We start from the raw sequence: 17,044 nt of genomic DNA on the forward strand, positions 1-17,044 counted from the left end.
CGAATAGATCATAAGCTAGTTTCAAAGGTGGTCTAAGCTAACCAATTGTAAGTTGGTTTAGTGGTGATTGACGTTGAACTTGGTAGGGAGGACCGCGGTTCGATCCCCTACAACTACGATTGGGAGGGGGCTGGAATCACTTGATGTCAAAACTGACCACCGAACCAGATTAAACTAGTGGTAAAAAAAAAAAAAAAAAAACAGGCGGTCCAAGCTCATGTGCAATATGGGCCATGACATATGGTCTCTTCAAAATGAGGGCCTCAATTTTTCTATTTTAGTTTATGTTGTTTGTTTTCAATTTTATTTTTTGACAATAGTTTTCGATTTTATTAAATAAAAAAAGAACTTTATTATCAATTTCAACATGACAATGTTTCTTGTCCTATTTGATTTAATGTAATTGATTTAATATTGATAATTTATATGTTTAAAAAAAAATGGTTATTTTTTTATATTATATGCAATTTAAATCAATTGATTTTTTTTTTATGCCCTTTCGCTTTATCTTTATGAAATTGGTTAGGTTCTATTACTCATATGAATATCATTTTAAATTCCTTGTCCGGAGCTTTTGAAATTTGCAAAAGGGGTTGGAGTCCTCAGTTCAAATTGGTGATTATTGTTGCTTTTATAAATATCATTAACATTATTTGGCTCAGTAGAAATAATTTGAGATTTAACAATGTAAAATCTCTTTAGAATTCTGTCATTGCTTGGATTGTGGCAAATGTTAATATGACAGGATATCAAACTTCCCTGACAACAAGCTATTCTATTTCTGATTTTTCTGTGCTTAAAGCGTTTAGGGTCAGAACTCATCCTCCTAATTAAGGCTTATAATATCATCGAGGTTCTCTGGCACCCTCCTTTGGTTGGCTAGGTTAAATGTAATACTGATGGTGCAACTCATGGTAGTCCGGATCCTTCGGCTTGTGGTGGTTTATTCAGAAACTGTCACGGTGTGCATTTAGGAAGCTTTGCTGATTTTCTTGGCCAATCTTATGCTTTTGTTGTAGAGCTTTCTGGCGTCATGTGTGCCATAGAAGCTGCTTTTGATAGAGTTTGACATTCTTTGTGTGTGGAATGTGACTCAAAGCTTGCGGTTTTAGCTTTTAAGTCTCCTAGCATGGTGCCTTGGAATTTAAGAAACCGTTGGGAGAACTGTTTCTTCAAGACTTTGAGTATGAATTTTATAATCACTCATGTATTTCGGGAGGGTAACCATTGTGCAGACAAATTAGCTAATCTTTGCAGAACTATGTTTGGTGGGCTGAGATTCCTCATGTAATTAGGGAAGACTATACTAGGAATAGGTTAGGTCTTCCTTATTTCAGATTTTGCTAGCTTGAGGGTTTGGTTTATGCCACCCCTCTTTGTACTTTGACTTCTTTCTTTTTTATCTATCCTTTGGTGGTGCCTCAGCTTGCTAGGCTCACCTTGCTTTTATAAAAATAAAAATTAAATTAAGGGGCTACTTTTATATTTTGCACAAAATCTCCAAAAACTCTGAGACGCCCCTGACTAGCTTTTAACAAATAACTACATTTATGAACATGATTTTAAAATATTGTTTGATGGCATTAAAATTTAAAATTCATCATATAAAAATTAAAACAAATAAAAAAAAAATCTTCCAAAATAATTGTGCAAACAAAGATTGAAACAGCGGTGGTCTAAAAGAAATATCTCTGATGCAGAAAGGGAGAAAAAAAGCTCAATGATGTCACGAGATACAGAAATGTCACCACGATCCGCTTTCACTACCTACCACAAACGATCGTGGTTGGAAAGAAGTGACCATTAAACTTAGATATTGCAACAAGGCGTGAAGATTAGGGAAGATGAGATCAACTTTTAGAGATTATGGAGACTCTATTTCTCTTTATTTAATACTTGGACAAAAAAACTTATACTATCACGAAAACATATACCAATACCGAATTTCTCTTTTGTCATGGAAATAACTCCATCAACATTATTCATCTCATATGCAAATACAAATCTAAAAAAATGTGTATAGAATAATTTACGGTATTGATACCCTAAATTTGGGACAAGTTCAACCCATATATTATACGGTATCCAATGTGAAAAAGTTTTGTGAATTAACAATGTAGAAAGGACTACAAGGTGTTTGGACAATTTGGGAGGGAGTATGTATCACATAGGGGAAATGTTTTGAGTAGGGATAGGACCCACATACATGGAGTGGTGGTGTGTGGTGTGCCATGCCATTTTCCCTTATAATTATTATATAATGCAGGCTAGGCCACTCTTCCTTCCTTCCTAGCTATAATCTTCACCACACGCCCTCTCCTCTTAACTTTCACTTTACTACTCTTTTTCTCTTTGCTATATATACATCTCTCTTCTTATTAGACATTGATAGTTAAGTTAGTTAAGTTAGTTAGTTTGAAGGGATATATAGAACAAATTAATTAATTAATTAATTAGATGAAAGAGGGTAACAAGAAGCAGGGTGCAGCTTCACCCTGTGCTGCATGTAAGCTTCTAAGAAGAAGGTGTGCTCAAGATTGTGTTTTTGCTCCTTATTTCCCTGCTGATGAGCCACATAAGTTTGCTAATGTTCATAAAGTCTTTGGTGCTAGTAATGTCAACAAGATGCTTCAGGTACCTACTTCCCATTTACTAGTATTTATTTTTAGTGTGTAATTTGGTTTAACATCTCTTCCCACTTACGATATGCAATTTTATACCACTACATCTTAAGATGCAAAAAATTGCAGGCTGCAGCAAGATTCCTAATGCAAGGGGATTTGGATCCCATAAAAGATTTGAAACATTTAAACAAGTTAAAGAACATACTTATGTGATTAAATTACTTTTTCTAGTATTTGAAATACAAGTTTAAAGTTGAAATTCAAAATAATAAAGTGCAAAAAAACAAAATCAATCATGTTAAACCTTTTCTTCTTCTAAAAGAAGCTAGAAGAATATAGTTGTGGCCTTGTGGGGATTCAATCATAGTCAAAGAAAGCTCCACTAGTCAATTTTATAATAAGCTAGAGGAAAGGGGATTATTTCTTTTTGTCATCGTAGTCTTATGAATTTATGAAATACTCATGTCCGATGTTTAGGTAGTGGATACAACCAAAAAATACTTTATTTAGATTTGTTTTTCATAACGTCGCTACTTAAATGGACGACATATTTAAAAAAAAAAATTATTTTTATAACATCTATTATTTAAGTAGCGGAAGAGTAAAAATAAAAACATGTATATCATGCAAGAAGCATATAGGACCGCAAAAGAAAATCCCTTCGTTCTATGCAACAAGGCAATTAAATTTTTGTCTTCTAATTTAGCCCAACATGTCAATCTAGCTAGCACTTTTTTTCTCTACAATTATGGTATAAGTATGAAGTTTTTTTTAACGATAAATATATTATTAATAAAAATCAAATTTTTGCATAAGACGAACTAAGATCGATAAGGTATAAGTATGATGAAGTGTACAATGGAGAAACACATTAGTCACATTCACATACTACGAATTTTTCTCCCTCAATCAAATTTTTCACATGCAAATATTGGATATTTTTCATAACTAACTTAAACTTCTATTATCTTTTGCTACTTAGATCAACCACATATTAATTTTATTTTTTCACTGTTATGAAGCGTCGGTGAGAGTAGCATTTATCTATTATCTATCTATTGGTACTATTTGATATTAAGAAGTGCGGTGGGGTCATAAAGTCCATATAAACATCCAATAAAATTTTGGACAATTATAATTTATAGACTCCAATAATTCATTGCTGACAAAAAAAAATACTAATAAATAAATAAACTCTAATATACTACCTTCTCCTAATACACAAGATATATTGTGACAAGAATTAGGAAAAATAGTTTTTTATGTTAAATTTGACGGTCAAAAAAAAAAATGTTAAATTTGACAATAATATATCTTCTCTTTTTAAAATTATTTTTCAATTATTAAGAGAGATAAATAATAATTTCTTATTTATCTTTATTTAATTAAAAATATTTTTGTAAAAATTTAATTAATACATCTTAAACTTTATAAAAATCTTATAAATTAAAATAAAAATTTTACAACAAAGAAATTAGACAATCTTCAATGGTAGTACATATTATGTAATGTAGGTACTTATTAGATACTACCATTGTAGCAATGTCCATTGAGTACCTAATATGTACTGTTTCTCAAATAGGTATTTTCTCTCCTCATTATAATATATTTTTGTGGGAACTATTTATAAAAATGTAGAATTATTGATGAGATATAGAGTTATTACTATTAGTGAGACCAGTTTAAAATTTTTTAAGAGGTGCTGAGTTGGATGGATTGAGTACTTATTAAGTACTATTATTAAAAAATAATAAATAAATAATGTGTACACGTGAGACTCAGTTAAATACTCAAACTTAAGAAGCTCCATTGTGGATGCTCTCTAGAAACTAGTAATATCATAATTTTGTAGGGACAAGTTGTCTCCAATGGAACAGGATTTCCTGAGGTAATATTTTCACACAGTTTCACGCTGTGTTAAATCAGGACCGTCCGATCTAATCTGAATGGTTCAGATTGATTTAGACTGATTTTGTATAGATGCAATATGAACCGACCGATCTGAAATGGACGGATGAGATCTAAAACAGCGTGTAACTTTGTGATTTACAACTGCAGGATATCTTGATCCGTCTCCAATGACCCAATTAGAAGCACCAATCCCTAACCAAACCCACCTGACAATACTTTTTCACAAAGTGAAATTTAAAGCATGCATACATATTCACATTGCAATCTTTTTTCTCGATTTTAATTATTTTTTTTAGAAAATTACTTACGAGTACCTTTTGAAGTAGTTAAAGAAGTAAACATAGTAAATAAGTGTTGGAATTTAGGTATTTTATATTTTAAAAGTATAAATAATACTTATTTTAATGTTTTATATTACTGTTCAAAGCACTTATTAGCCTAACTTTTTTTTTATGGTAATACATACATTCTTCGTCTTTAATATTTGATTCATTTAAAGTTTTGCACATAAATTAAAAAAAATAATATAAGGTTTTTTCTAATTTACCATTTCATGATTTGAAAAATTTTAAAAATTAAAGTGGTCAAATACGAGAAAAACATGTTCTCACTATTAAATATGTTTGGATATCATCCCAAAAGCGAGATCAAAGAGTGAGGTTGTCCTCACATATTTATACACTTCACATCTCGGGAACCTAAGCAATGTGGGACTTCAAACAATCTCCAACAACACAACTTCACATTCAATACTCACACTCACGCCTAGCGTGGTCCTGGATCAAATGCCCACATTGCAGTTCTTAACCCGGCTCTGATACCATGTTAAAGATGCTTTTTTAAGTGAGATTCAAGCATATTTAACACCGACAATCAACATGTTTTCATATCAATCCTAACAAAAAATATGTTTTTATACTATTTGCGTTTGATATTTTTGGCTTCATAGCACCAGATGTTATTAATCTTTTTAAAAGAGTTCTAAAAGTCATGCATAACAATGAGATTTGAATCCTCTCCAATTTTCCCTCATATTATCTCTCATTTTTCTTAATTCAAAGATCGTTAAAATCAACATGTTTTGATCCAAATCCATAACAATGTTGTCTCTTCTAAATTTGGCTTGGGACTTGGGAGTGTGCTCCTTTTGAGGTCTGAGGTTCGATTCTCTCTGGCGCCAATTTAGGTGGACTAAGTTGTCTCTTCTATGAATATACTTTTCAAAAGGATTGGAAGCAATAGTAAAACTAGTTTTGAAAGTAACCAAAAGCCATGTCCACATAAGTAAAATTAGAAAAGGTTAGGGATTCGGCGCGTTCAAACCTCAATATCGTACGTCCTAATCTCTTTGTCTGCTTTTCAATTCCTACATATTCCAACATTAGGTCTGTTTCATCTTTTGGTCTGCCATGTGATCCATAAAATATGAAAAATGAACAAGACAAAAGAAAAAGTATGCTTGCACATCAATAGGATTACATATTTTATTTGAGAATTTCAATTTCTTTTTTCATCATGTATTGGGATATAACCAATGGGAGCTTCCAAACGTGGTCTTGCCCCCCAAAAGTCAGGGTCAAGCACAAATTTGTAACTTAACAAGCAACGAGATTTTGAGATTGAGATATCACAAACAAACGCAAGATCTTCACTTTTTTCTTAATCAAGATATCTTCTATACGTAATTAAAACAGAAATGCTATATGAACATAAGAAACTTGGACAAAAATGTGATATCGTACTTTTTCCATTCACAACACAGATGTTTGAGACGTGCAAGAAATATTAAAAAAGCAAAAAGTATAACTTTGTTGTATTTTTGTCAGAAAATTGCCTTTAAATAACATTTTTTATTTCTTATAAAAAAAATCTGTTGAAATAATTGCGACTTATTTAAATAGTTGACTTTTCTTAAACAAATGATTTTTTGTTGACTCATCGACTAAAATTGAACCTTAAATCAAATAATTAAGAGATTTAAATATGTTGAATCTTAAACTAAATAGTTAAGGAGCTCAATATCACTTCTGTTATGTATTGTTGATGCAAGATCTTCACTTTTATATTTGACGTTCACGTTATATTTGGCGCCATTAGGAAATTAAAAATGACTCAAGTAATATGCTTCTACACCACGTGAAGTTGTCTGATCTTAGACAATTTTTTATCCAAGCATTAAATATATATTTTCTTATTTCATTGTCAAAGTCCATTATCACAAACAGTTAATTTAATATTATGCAACATATATCTGCTCCATTACTAATATTTTGGGTAATTATACACAATATATGTCACTATTTTAGAAATAAAAAATTTTATTGCCAAAAACATTTTTGAAGAAATTATTACCAAAAATCTTAATAATAGAGACCTCGATTACTTTTGAGAAATTGAGAGGATCTATTAATTACTTGTCCCTTTTAATTTGCAGGACTTACCTGAACATCAAAGAGGGGATGCAGTGAGTAGCATGGTGTATGAAGCTAATGCAAGAGTGAGAGACCCTGTTTATGGTTGTGTAGGGGCCATTTCGTCACTTCAGCAACAAATTGATGTGCTACAAACCCAATTGGCTGTGGCACAAGCTGAGGCAGTACACCTAAGGGTGCGCCAAACTGCATCATCATTTTGGAATAGTGCAGGGCATAGCCCTACTAGTCCAACCTATAGTGGCTCTCCATCATCCAAGATCAATGAATCACAAGCCAAACATATTTTTGATATGGACATGGTGGTGGTGGACCAAGATGGGTATGGTGGTGACTGGTGATTCAATGTGGTGATGCAATGCAACAGTTACTATTAAAATTAAAATATATAGTTATATACTAGTAGTACCTATTTAGCATATGTTTGATATCACGGTGAATGTATCAGAATCACGATGACTCACCGTAATTTTGCAAAAGTTACACTTTGTATCTTTTAAAAAATCACAATAGATCACCGTAATTCTGACATACCTACCGTGATACCAAACATACACTTAGACTATAATTAAAATATACAAAATAGAACAAGGGAGCGAGATGTTATTTTTTAAAGTAATGTCTTCTATAGTTTCACTTTAAGCCTAGAGGTCTATATAAGTACCTCTGTTAGTGTTCGTTGAGTCTTGAGGTCTGCTTTGATCTTAGTGAGTTATTAGGACCTAAGTCACCCAAAATTTTATAATTTCACTTTAATTAGAAGAGTAGAACAGAACTCTAGAAGCAGTGGTGGCGGATGCCGTTCGCCCGCTTGGTTAATTTGGTTATAGATTTCTCATTGATGATTGATGAAATATAATATAGTGTAAATATATATAATTTGACATTTGTGTTAAGGGCAAGGTTATATGATTGTGTTGTGGATTCTTCATGGCTAAAAGACCGGATGGATGGAGTTTTGTATTGTTGTTCTAGTGGTGCTTGACTTTATCTTTTGAAGTTTAATTACAAGGAAGATGCACCTATAAGCATTTACTTAGTTTTTCACAAGTATTGCTATACAATTATCAATTTGAGGATTTATGTATTAATGAATGTGTTTTTTTCTCTCTTTCGTTTTGTTTACCTTTTGTTCATTTGGTGTTCTGTCTTAATCTATATATGATTTTGTTATACATCGAGTGAAAGGCCATTTTGAGCATTAAAAAAGAAAAGTACAAAACCACTACATAACGAGCTAAACACGCTTATTCTTTTTACTTATACCTGTTTTAAATTTAAACCGTTTAATTTTAATCGAACAATCATATATATATATATGTCACTGTTATTTTTTTAAAACAATAAATACTAAAAAAATATTGAATGATAGACGAAATGACAATATTATTATAAACTCATATATAAGTGAAAGAGCCAGAATTCAAACCACAGTCATAACGTCTCACCTAATAATTTCGGTATTTTTTTTCCAATTGAATTAGGAATTGTAGACAATAAATATTAATGTTAAATACCTCTTTTTATGTTTCTATATCTGTTGTACAAAAAAAAAAAGCAAAAAAATCTGTTGATATTTTCTTTTTCCTATAATTAACAATAATCCTGTGCAACCATTAAAATAATAATTTATTTAAAAAATTTATACACAAAAAATCTCCCTATTATTAGAGAACTACACAAAAGAATTGTGCTCATGTCTGCTACAATTGAAAAACTAAGGTTTAAATTAAAAAAAAAAAAAAAAAAAAAAAAAAAAAAGCAAAAGAAATTATTTGTAGAACTCGCTTTCATGAATCTGCTGGATTGGAAGGATTGGATGCTTATGCATGAATACATATGAGACCTACTTAAAAAAAACCCAATGGATTGTCTAAACTCTAAATGACAGAAATTGTAACAATTTTCCCACAACTTGGAGCATACACATATGTCATGCCTAGCTTGGACAGTCACTTGAATGTGGAAATCAAGCTCAACGTGGAAAGGTGAAGAGAGTGGACGAAGGAGAGGTGAGGGTTGCATAGAGAGGAGAAAACGAATATTTTCAATTTTCTATAATTTTAAATATAGATGTGAAATTTCACCCTATTTACAAAGCCATGCTACTTCCTTTTGGGATAATTGAAAACTTTGATTTGTTTCCCATTTTTTGAAAAACTAGTACACAGATTTCTTAAATTATTATATATAGATAGATAGATGGTGGATTACTGGCGTCCCCAATTCTAATTTTTGAGTAATTCATTAACAGGTATGAAATAGCATGAAATTCACATAACATACACTTCCCCCCAAAGAAAGCATAAGCTATTAATTGCACTACCAAAATTGAGGTATCCCGTTCCACAATTAAGAAATGTCAGAAGGTAAGCAAGAGCAACCAGAGTCATCAATTCCATAACACAATAAGCAAATAAAGGAAAGTAGAATACTCACTTCAACAAATATTTTTCTCTTCATTCGCTATGTGTTCCCTGTCTGCATAACCAAATTTTACCCTTCTCATTCCTTATTCAGAAAGATCATTGTGATAATTGGAATCAAGACGTTTCTTCATCTCTGGTTGTTGACTGGGAATATCCTCATCTATCATCTTTCTCTTGCGATTGTTCAACAAGGATGAAGTATCGTCTATCATCTCCCCTTCTTCTGCATTGAATTCATCCCTGTCTTTCCGTAACTTCCCTTTCACGCCCAACTTACTCTCATCTCTAGTTTCCTCAAGGTCCTCGCCATCAAGCTTAGACCAGCTCTGTCTTCTCTCTCGCTTACTTTTCTCATTCTCAACTGCTAATTCAACTCCATCTTCAAGCTCCCTCTCAATGAGATCATCGTCATCCATTACATCTTTCTTTATTGTCATTTCACCTCGTTCCTTTCTCCTTTTTTCTATCGCAGCCTTTACTTTGTCTGTATCAATCATCTTGTTTGTCATTTCAACTCCATCTTCAAGCTCCCTCTCAATGAGATCATCCTCATCCATTACATCTTTCTTTATTGTCATTCCACCTCGTTCCTTTCTCCCTTTTTCTAATGCAGCCTTTACCTTGTCTTTGTCAATCTTCTTGTTTGTCATTTCAACTCCATCTTCAAGCTCCCTCTCAATGAGATCATCGTCATCAATTATATCTTTCTTTATTGTCATTTCACCTCGTTCCTTTCTCCTTTTTTCTAACGCGGCCTTTACTTTGTCTGTATCAATCATCTTGATTGCTTCTTTGGGTGAATAACCAAGTGGGCCTTCACGAAGCTCCAAATTTCGACCAACATTGCCACTTGACTTGTATGATGTTGTATCATCACTCCTTCCTGATTCTGCAACCTCCTTTGTACCAACTAGTTTATCTTGGTCTCCAACAACTGTTCGTTCAGTTCCAGATTTAGATTTATTTGCCGCTTCTCTCTGGTTATCTTTCTCGGGCAACTTTTCTGAGGACTGAGAATCCCTGGTTTCCAAGTCCATCTTATGATCAGTAATGTCACTGCCCACTTCTGCACTCCCATCATTGCTTTGGTTTTCATTTCTTGTAAGTGGAACTGCATTATTTTCCACAGATGAGCGCTGAGGAGGTGAATGAGATGAATTTTGTTTTGAGGCCTGCTCCTCACTCATTGCCGGAGCCTTTGCAGCAGCTCTTGGCCCCCCTGCAGCAGCCCCTTCTGCTTCACTTCCTTGTGATTGTGGAATTCTATTCTGCTCATAGAGTTCCAACATTTGATTGCTAACTTCTGCGAGAGAAAAACAAGGACTCAGAAGGATACACAAAAGCATTCAGAGAGAGACAAAAGGATAGTCCCTTGTTTAAATAACAGCAAACTACGCATGGCATAAAAGTGGGTCTGTGCTCTAATGAAAATGCCTAACTTGAACTGAAAACAGGGATAAAACAGTCGAAACACATGACAGAAGAGAGTATTATATTGCATTAAGCCACGGGAATACACAAGACTATCCAATTGAATCAATTTTCTTAGTATGCAAATGAATTGAGGGGATGACACCAACCCTCCAATTGGCGTGGGGTGACATCAAACTCCTGCCACCAAACCTTCTCTCCATCTGACGGAAGCTTCACTTTCAGGAACTTGGCAGCAAGGAAAATTGCACCTGCCGCAATATGATGTGGCTTAAATTGCAGGCAGAGTGATGTCCTCAGCCTGAAAGCCACTTTCCAGTGCAGGAACAAAAAAACAATTAAAATGAATTCAACAAAGTTAAATTTAGAATGAGTGGAAACTTAATTCATACCCATCATTAACAAAATTCCATGCAACCTGTGCAAGGGCATTCTTTGCAACATTGAACTTCTTTATGGCCTCAACAAGGGGCTTATATGGATGCTGGACATTCAAGTCAAAACCCAAAGTGGCAAGTACAACCCTCTCTGCAAGTAAAATTAATTCTTTCTGCTGCTCATATACATCCTGCAACATTTACAAATTCTATTGAACAAACAAATATAAAAAGGGTCATGAAAAGAGAAACAAAATAAAAAGCAGGGTTAATAAAAAAAGCGTCCAAAAGCTGACAGTGAGATGCTTTCAATAGTTGTAGTACAATGAGTGGAATCAGAGCAACTATCCAATAAAATGGTGTATAGAGAAAAATATTTGCTAAATGACAAAATTACATGCAACCAAATATATTTATTAATGATAGCATTCTTAAAATTATACACATCAATTAATTTAGAAATCATTTTCCAATAACCTCTTTTATTTCTATGAAACAAATTTCCATGAAGGACATTTTGCAGAATGCAACTTTTTTATCACAAAAAAATTAAATGAGATTAACAATTACTACTCCTAATTAGTGAGTTATTTTTGCCATCAGTAATAAAACACCTTCTGTTTTATCCTCTGTGCAGCTGCAGGGTCCTTCTTATGAATCATCTCATAAGAAATAAGAATAACATCCTTGAGAGGACGAGGAGTCTCCTCGACCTTTCCAGCCAAAAACATGCAAACTGTGGCAATTGTCTGCAAAAGATATTCACCAATTGGATTATGAGATTCCAATTAAGTATTCTTTAAGTTTATACTGCTTTTGTATCTTCAGTATAAACTTGGAACATAACCACAATCAACATACACAAATACATATAGATTGTTGATGTATTGAAGATTCTTAACAGAACACTTCAGTAAAAGTTGGAATATAAATTAAAATGCAGACGGATATCGAGGCGTTGGTCTGATAGGAAAAATATATATTAAAATGCAAGACACAAAAATATAAGAAACATCGGTTCCCAAAAATTGCAAATTTGACTACAACTACATATTCTTGTTCCAAACTTAAAATGGATGGACTGACATTCAACAAAAAGAAACAAACTCAACTTAAAAACTTTGTGCAAAAGAGACGAGAAATCTATGATTACAAATCCCTATTGAAGAACAACAAATCTGGCAGTCAATATAGAAATACTTTCTAAAAAGAAGTCCTTAAACAACTTTTACGAATATAAACGCAAACAAAAAAATTCAATATTGAGAAGGCATATTACATAAATGCAAGAAATGCCAACTTTAGCTTTGCAAGAATAGGTATCATTAAACCATTGACATATATTAAAAATAACTAAAATTGTAATTAGCATATACATAAACACAAGTTTCTGATAGATTTAGATATAACTTTACACTCTTCAACCCAAAAGCCAGCTCAAGGTGTGAGCGTAGCCCAAGCCTCATAAAAACTACTCTGGCCATATCTCTAGTGGATGTGGGATCTAAACACATCTCATCACACTCAAGACTGTACATCTAGAGCGTAGACAAAGATGTATGATCCAATAACAAATCTAGGGTAGTCTCTGATACCATTATAAAATTTGAGCTAGGCCTAATGACTCAACCCCAAATCATAGCTTAAGAGCTGAGGGTTATCCAAGCTTTATAAGAACTACGTTGACCATCTCTAGACATCAATTTCAATACACACAATTTTTAGGTGTTCATATCACAAGTCAATCGAAAGACTAATGTGTTGAATTTTCATGTTAGAAAAAATAAACAGACTTTTGACAATTGAAATACGAAAATGCCAATATTAAAAACAAAAACCATCCACCATGTATCTGCCAACCCAGCATGTCAAGCATTGAAAACTAAATTAAAACTCACATAAAAGTGCTATTGTGATACTCCCTCCGGTCCTTATTATAAGAGAAGTTTTACTTTTTAGGTTCATTGTAAAACTAATGTATCTGGACTATATTATAGTCTAAATAGATTAGTTTTACAATGAACCTAAAAAGTTAAACTTCTCTTATAATAAGGACTAGAGGGAGTATTTATTTAGTTGTTGTACTTATCATATGCTAGTTCTCCACTATGGCAATCGCACAAGCACGTCACACTAAATCAAAAGCAACTTACAAAAGACCAGGGGATGTAAAATGCCTACAAAATATCTATTTGAAAGCTTAACAACCCACCCTTCGGTCGTTCTTTGCATGAGATTGTCGAAGAAAGAATCGATGACAGAATATTATGGCTGTTGCTATAGTTACTTGAGGCCTGCAGGGGATGAAGTTACAATCAATATGCAAACCTCCACTTGATATTCAAGAAGGAAAAATAGATATTTGTTGCAAAATGACAAAACCCAAGTACATTTAAAAGGAAATTGCCATTTATCTTGCAAAGACTACGCATATAAACATAATATTAGATAAGAAGTAGAATAGGAAAAATGGCAATCAAATTTCAAAAAAATAGGTTATCATATGCTCATAGTGCTTTAAGATTGCATAGTTGGTGTACCATTAAAATACATAGTGATATGGACATGAGAGGAAATGTAAAAACATTAAGACGAAATGGAACATACAACCCCTGAAAGCAACTTGAAACACAATATTGTAAAAATGTGCAATATGACTTGATAACAAAATAAGTATTTTATAGTAATTTCAATCGCAGAAAACTCACACTTTAAGCCGCATGCCTAAATCTTGTAAAAATGTGCAATATGACTTGCGCAGATATGTCTCCTTCTTCAAGTCAATTCCATCTTTTCTAGATGGGGCATTTTCCTCTATTTCTTTTCGAGACATATACCAGCGACCCAATGTTTCTTCTTGCTTATCTATTGAATTTCCACCAGGTGCACCATGATGTGGCAACTCTCCAGAAACAAGTGCTGCCATAAGTTAGTTACACGGTTGACTGGATTATTTCTGTATCACTTGTTCGGCATCAACTAGCAGAAAGATTCTGAAGGATATATATAAAATAAAACAATGAATATCATTGACCAGTAAATTTAGACTATTATAAGCGAAATGCTGAAATTGTACGCACATGAGAAAAAGAAATAACATCGAAAAATTTCAATGCAGCGTGATAAAGAAAGTGCACATCATTACATATAGGCACTCCCTCTTGAAAATTGATTACCATGAGTATGAGTATAGCTAATTAACGCTAGAATAACTTCTCGAACCTATTAGACACGACTAGTCTCCAATCCAGCCATAGATTGAGGAAGGTTCAACTAAAATATGCATATTTACAATTACAATTAGGAAACAGGAAGAGTTTTTCTATCTAATTAACAAAATATTGAAGAACACTACCTTGAACCTTCAAATAAATTCCCACATGGAAAATGATTATAAGATCAGAGAGAGAAAAAGTGATAAAACAAAAATAAAAAAAACATAAATTGGGCTAATGTTCTAAACTGTTAATTCTTGAAAGACCAAACCCTAATCTGTTTTACAACTTGAAGAAAACTACACAAACGAAAAGAAAGATCTGCCATCTAATATAAGAATATATAATATAATAAAAAATAAAAATAATAAGTACCAACGAGTACCCGGTACAGGTACGACATGAATTTTGGAGTACCCGTGCTTCAAATAAATAAATTCCCACATGGAAAATGATGAAGAAATCACCAAAGGACAAAAAATTGATACAGAAACATTCGAAATAGTTTTCCCTCTTGAAAGACCAAACCCTAATCGAAGAAAAATTGACAAAGGAAAATAAAAACCCAACATTTAATGTACGAATTCTACTACCCAGATAAGACATTAATAAAAATTAGGGTTGAATAATTCCCCAAACGAAGCAGATAAGAAACACGTTAAATAGATTCAGATAGGGTTTGAATAAATAAATTGAATGAGAATATTGAAATTAGGAGGGAAAAATATGAATGAATAGAGACAATTGAAATTGAAATGCATGAATATATGCAGAGATAAAACGATAGATAGATGGATCGATAAAAACGAATGAAATAATAGAGACAAAATTGAAATTGAAATGCATATAAGGAAATAATAGAGAAAGGAAATGGTAGGAACATACCAGCGGAAAGGTTGAGAATTGCAAGATGCAGCAAAAGCTTCAACACCACCACCACCACGATCGATCTCGTAAATTTCTTTCTTTTGATTGCCCTTGCTCGCTATCGCTACCACATTTTTATTTTTATTTATTTTTTGACACAGCAGCTACCACATTATTTGTGTGTTTAGTTTTTTCTTTTGATTTTTTATTTTTTTTCCTTTTTTCACTGCCCAGCTAGTCAGTATCGGATTTAATTTTTTTTTTTTTTTACCAAAGTCGAATTTAATATTTTATTAAATATTTATTTAATAAAAATATTATTTCTTCATCTCCCGACGAATTGAGTTCAAACTCGAGATAATACGAGTTTAATATTTTTGTTAATTATGGTTACAGCCGCCGCTCCCCCTCTCTTCTAACCCTATTTTGCTTTTCTTCTTCATCATCCACCAAGGAGGGGTGGTTTTTGGGTCAATTTTTGACCCAAAATCACCCCTCTAAGTTGTTTTTTTATTTTCTTTCCATTTAAATAAGTGATTTCACATAAATTAAGTTTTTTAGTTTTGTTTTTCTTGTTTTGTGATTTCGTCGTCTGAGTGCGGCGCTTTGTTGGTGGTCGTCATTGTTACGGCGTTTGTTTGTCCGTCTTGTTGCGGTGTTCGTTTGGTTCATTTTGAAAGGTAGATTTCAATCAATTGCAGATTCGATCAATGATTTGGGCATCATCGTTGCAGATCCGGAAGCATGGACATTCTGGTGACTTTTATCATATTATATTATTTGTAGGCATATTGCAATTGCCGTTATATGCTATTAACATGGATGCTGTGAGATTGTTTGCAGTTTCATCCTTTTTGTTTTTAGCTATGTTGAATTTGTATTTGCATGTGATGTACTGTATCAATTATTGGAATGAATGAATATCCTTATTTTGAGTCAAAAAAAATATTTTTGTTAATTAAACTAGTATTTATGATTTGTAATTTTCTCTCTCCACTAACATTTTTGTCAATTAAATTGTTGAAATTGCTAAGCGACTATTATTAGTATTTGGACATTCCATTTATCTATTTTAACTTTTAAGGATGGAATTATAGTCACTTAGCTATTTGATAAAAAAATATTACTGACACAAAATTGATTAATATTTTATACCATAAAAAAAAGATAAATAATTAATATTTTATTTTCCGATGATTATTTTTTATATTCTTTTCTATCAAGTTGTCCTTGGTGCTAACAAAGACCTGAATCCATTATGCATGTATTAAAAGACCGTGAAGAAGCAATGAAATTTTGGTCCTCAATTATCAAACCAGATAATTGGGCGAAATTATTTAGCATATGTCTCATATCTTAGCTTGAATGGAACATTGATAATGAAGATATTGGAAATACACTGTGGAGTTGGGTGACTTTTTTTTGCGTCTTCGTCAATGCTTTATGGAAGATCGTAATTAATTGATGTTTAATCAGTAATCCAACCTTCGGCAAAATTGGCTTCTTCATATAGCTAACCAAGTGCAAATGGTAGTTGATAGTATTATTAAAATTTGCAGCTATGGAGATGGGAGCCCTCTCCTATAGATACTCTTAAGTTTAATGTAGATGAAGCGCATAAGGAATAGCTTCTCAGCTTGTGGCAGATTGCTTAGAGACTCTCGGGATGATCCTATATTCAAGGTTTTTATTGCAAACTTCACCGCAATAATTCTCAAGGTACTGAGATGTGTAATTTAGTTCATGTTATGCGTATTG

At 32.7% G+C, this 17,044-nt stretch overlaps 2 protein-coding genes across 3 annotated transcripts; one reads left to right on the forward strand and one right to left on the reverse strand.

Moving 5' to 3' along the window:
• Positions 1–2,290: 2,290 nt before the first annotated feature.
• Positions 2,291–7,500, forward strand: LOC123911079 (LOB domain-containing protein 4). Its single transcript, XM_045962424.1, has 2 exons — positions 2,291–2,634; positions 6,970–7,500. Exons 1-2 carry the CDS (start codon positions 2,458–2,460, stop codon positions 7,306–7,308), a joined length of 516 nt encoding a protein of 171 aa, XP_045818380.1. The 5' UTR covers positions 2,291–2,457; the 3' UTR covers positions 7,309–7,500.
• Positions 7,501–9,214: 1,714 nt separating this feature from the next.
• Positions 9,215–15,464, reverse strand: LOC123908004 (cyclin-T1-3-like). 2 transcript variants are annotated; one of them, XM_045958498.1, is made up of 7 exons: positions 15,305–15,464; positions 13,913–14,197; positions 13,417–13,498; positions 11,819–11,953; positions 11,220–11,395; positions 10,977–11,128; positions 9,215–10,699 (listed from the first exon to the last, which is right to left on the reverse strand). In XM_045958498.1, exons 2-7 carry the CDS (start codon positions 14,128–14,130, stop codon positions 9,480–9,482), a joined length of 1,983 nt encoding a protein of 660 aa, XP_045814454.1. In that variant the 5' UTR covers positions 14,131–14,197; positions 15,305–15,464; the 3' UTR covers positions 9,215–9,479. The 2 variants fall into 2 exon arrangements, with proteins under 2 accessions (XP_045814454.1, XP_045814455.1); XM_045958499.1 differs by lacking the exon at positions 11,819–11,953 and having other exon boundaries at positions 15,305–15,449.
• Between the last annotated feature and the right edge of the window lie 1,580 nt (positions 15,465–17,044).

Source organism: Trifolium pratense, linkage group LG2 (assembly GCF_020283565.1).
Source record: "Trifolium pratense cultivar HEN17-A07 linkage group LG2, ARS_RC_1.1, whole genome shotgun sequence".
Lineage (NCBI taxonomy): Eukaryota > Viridiplantae > Streptophyta > Magnoliopsida > Fabales > Fabaceae > Trifolium > Trifolium pratense.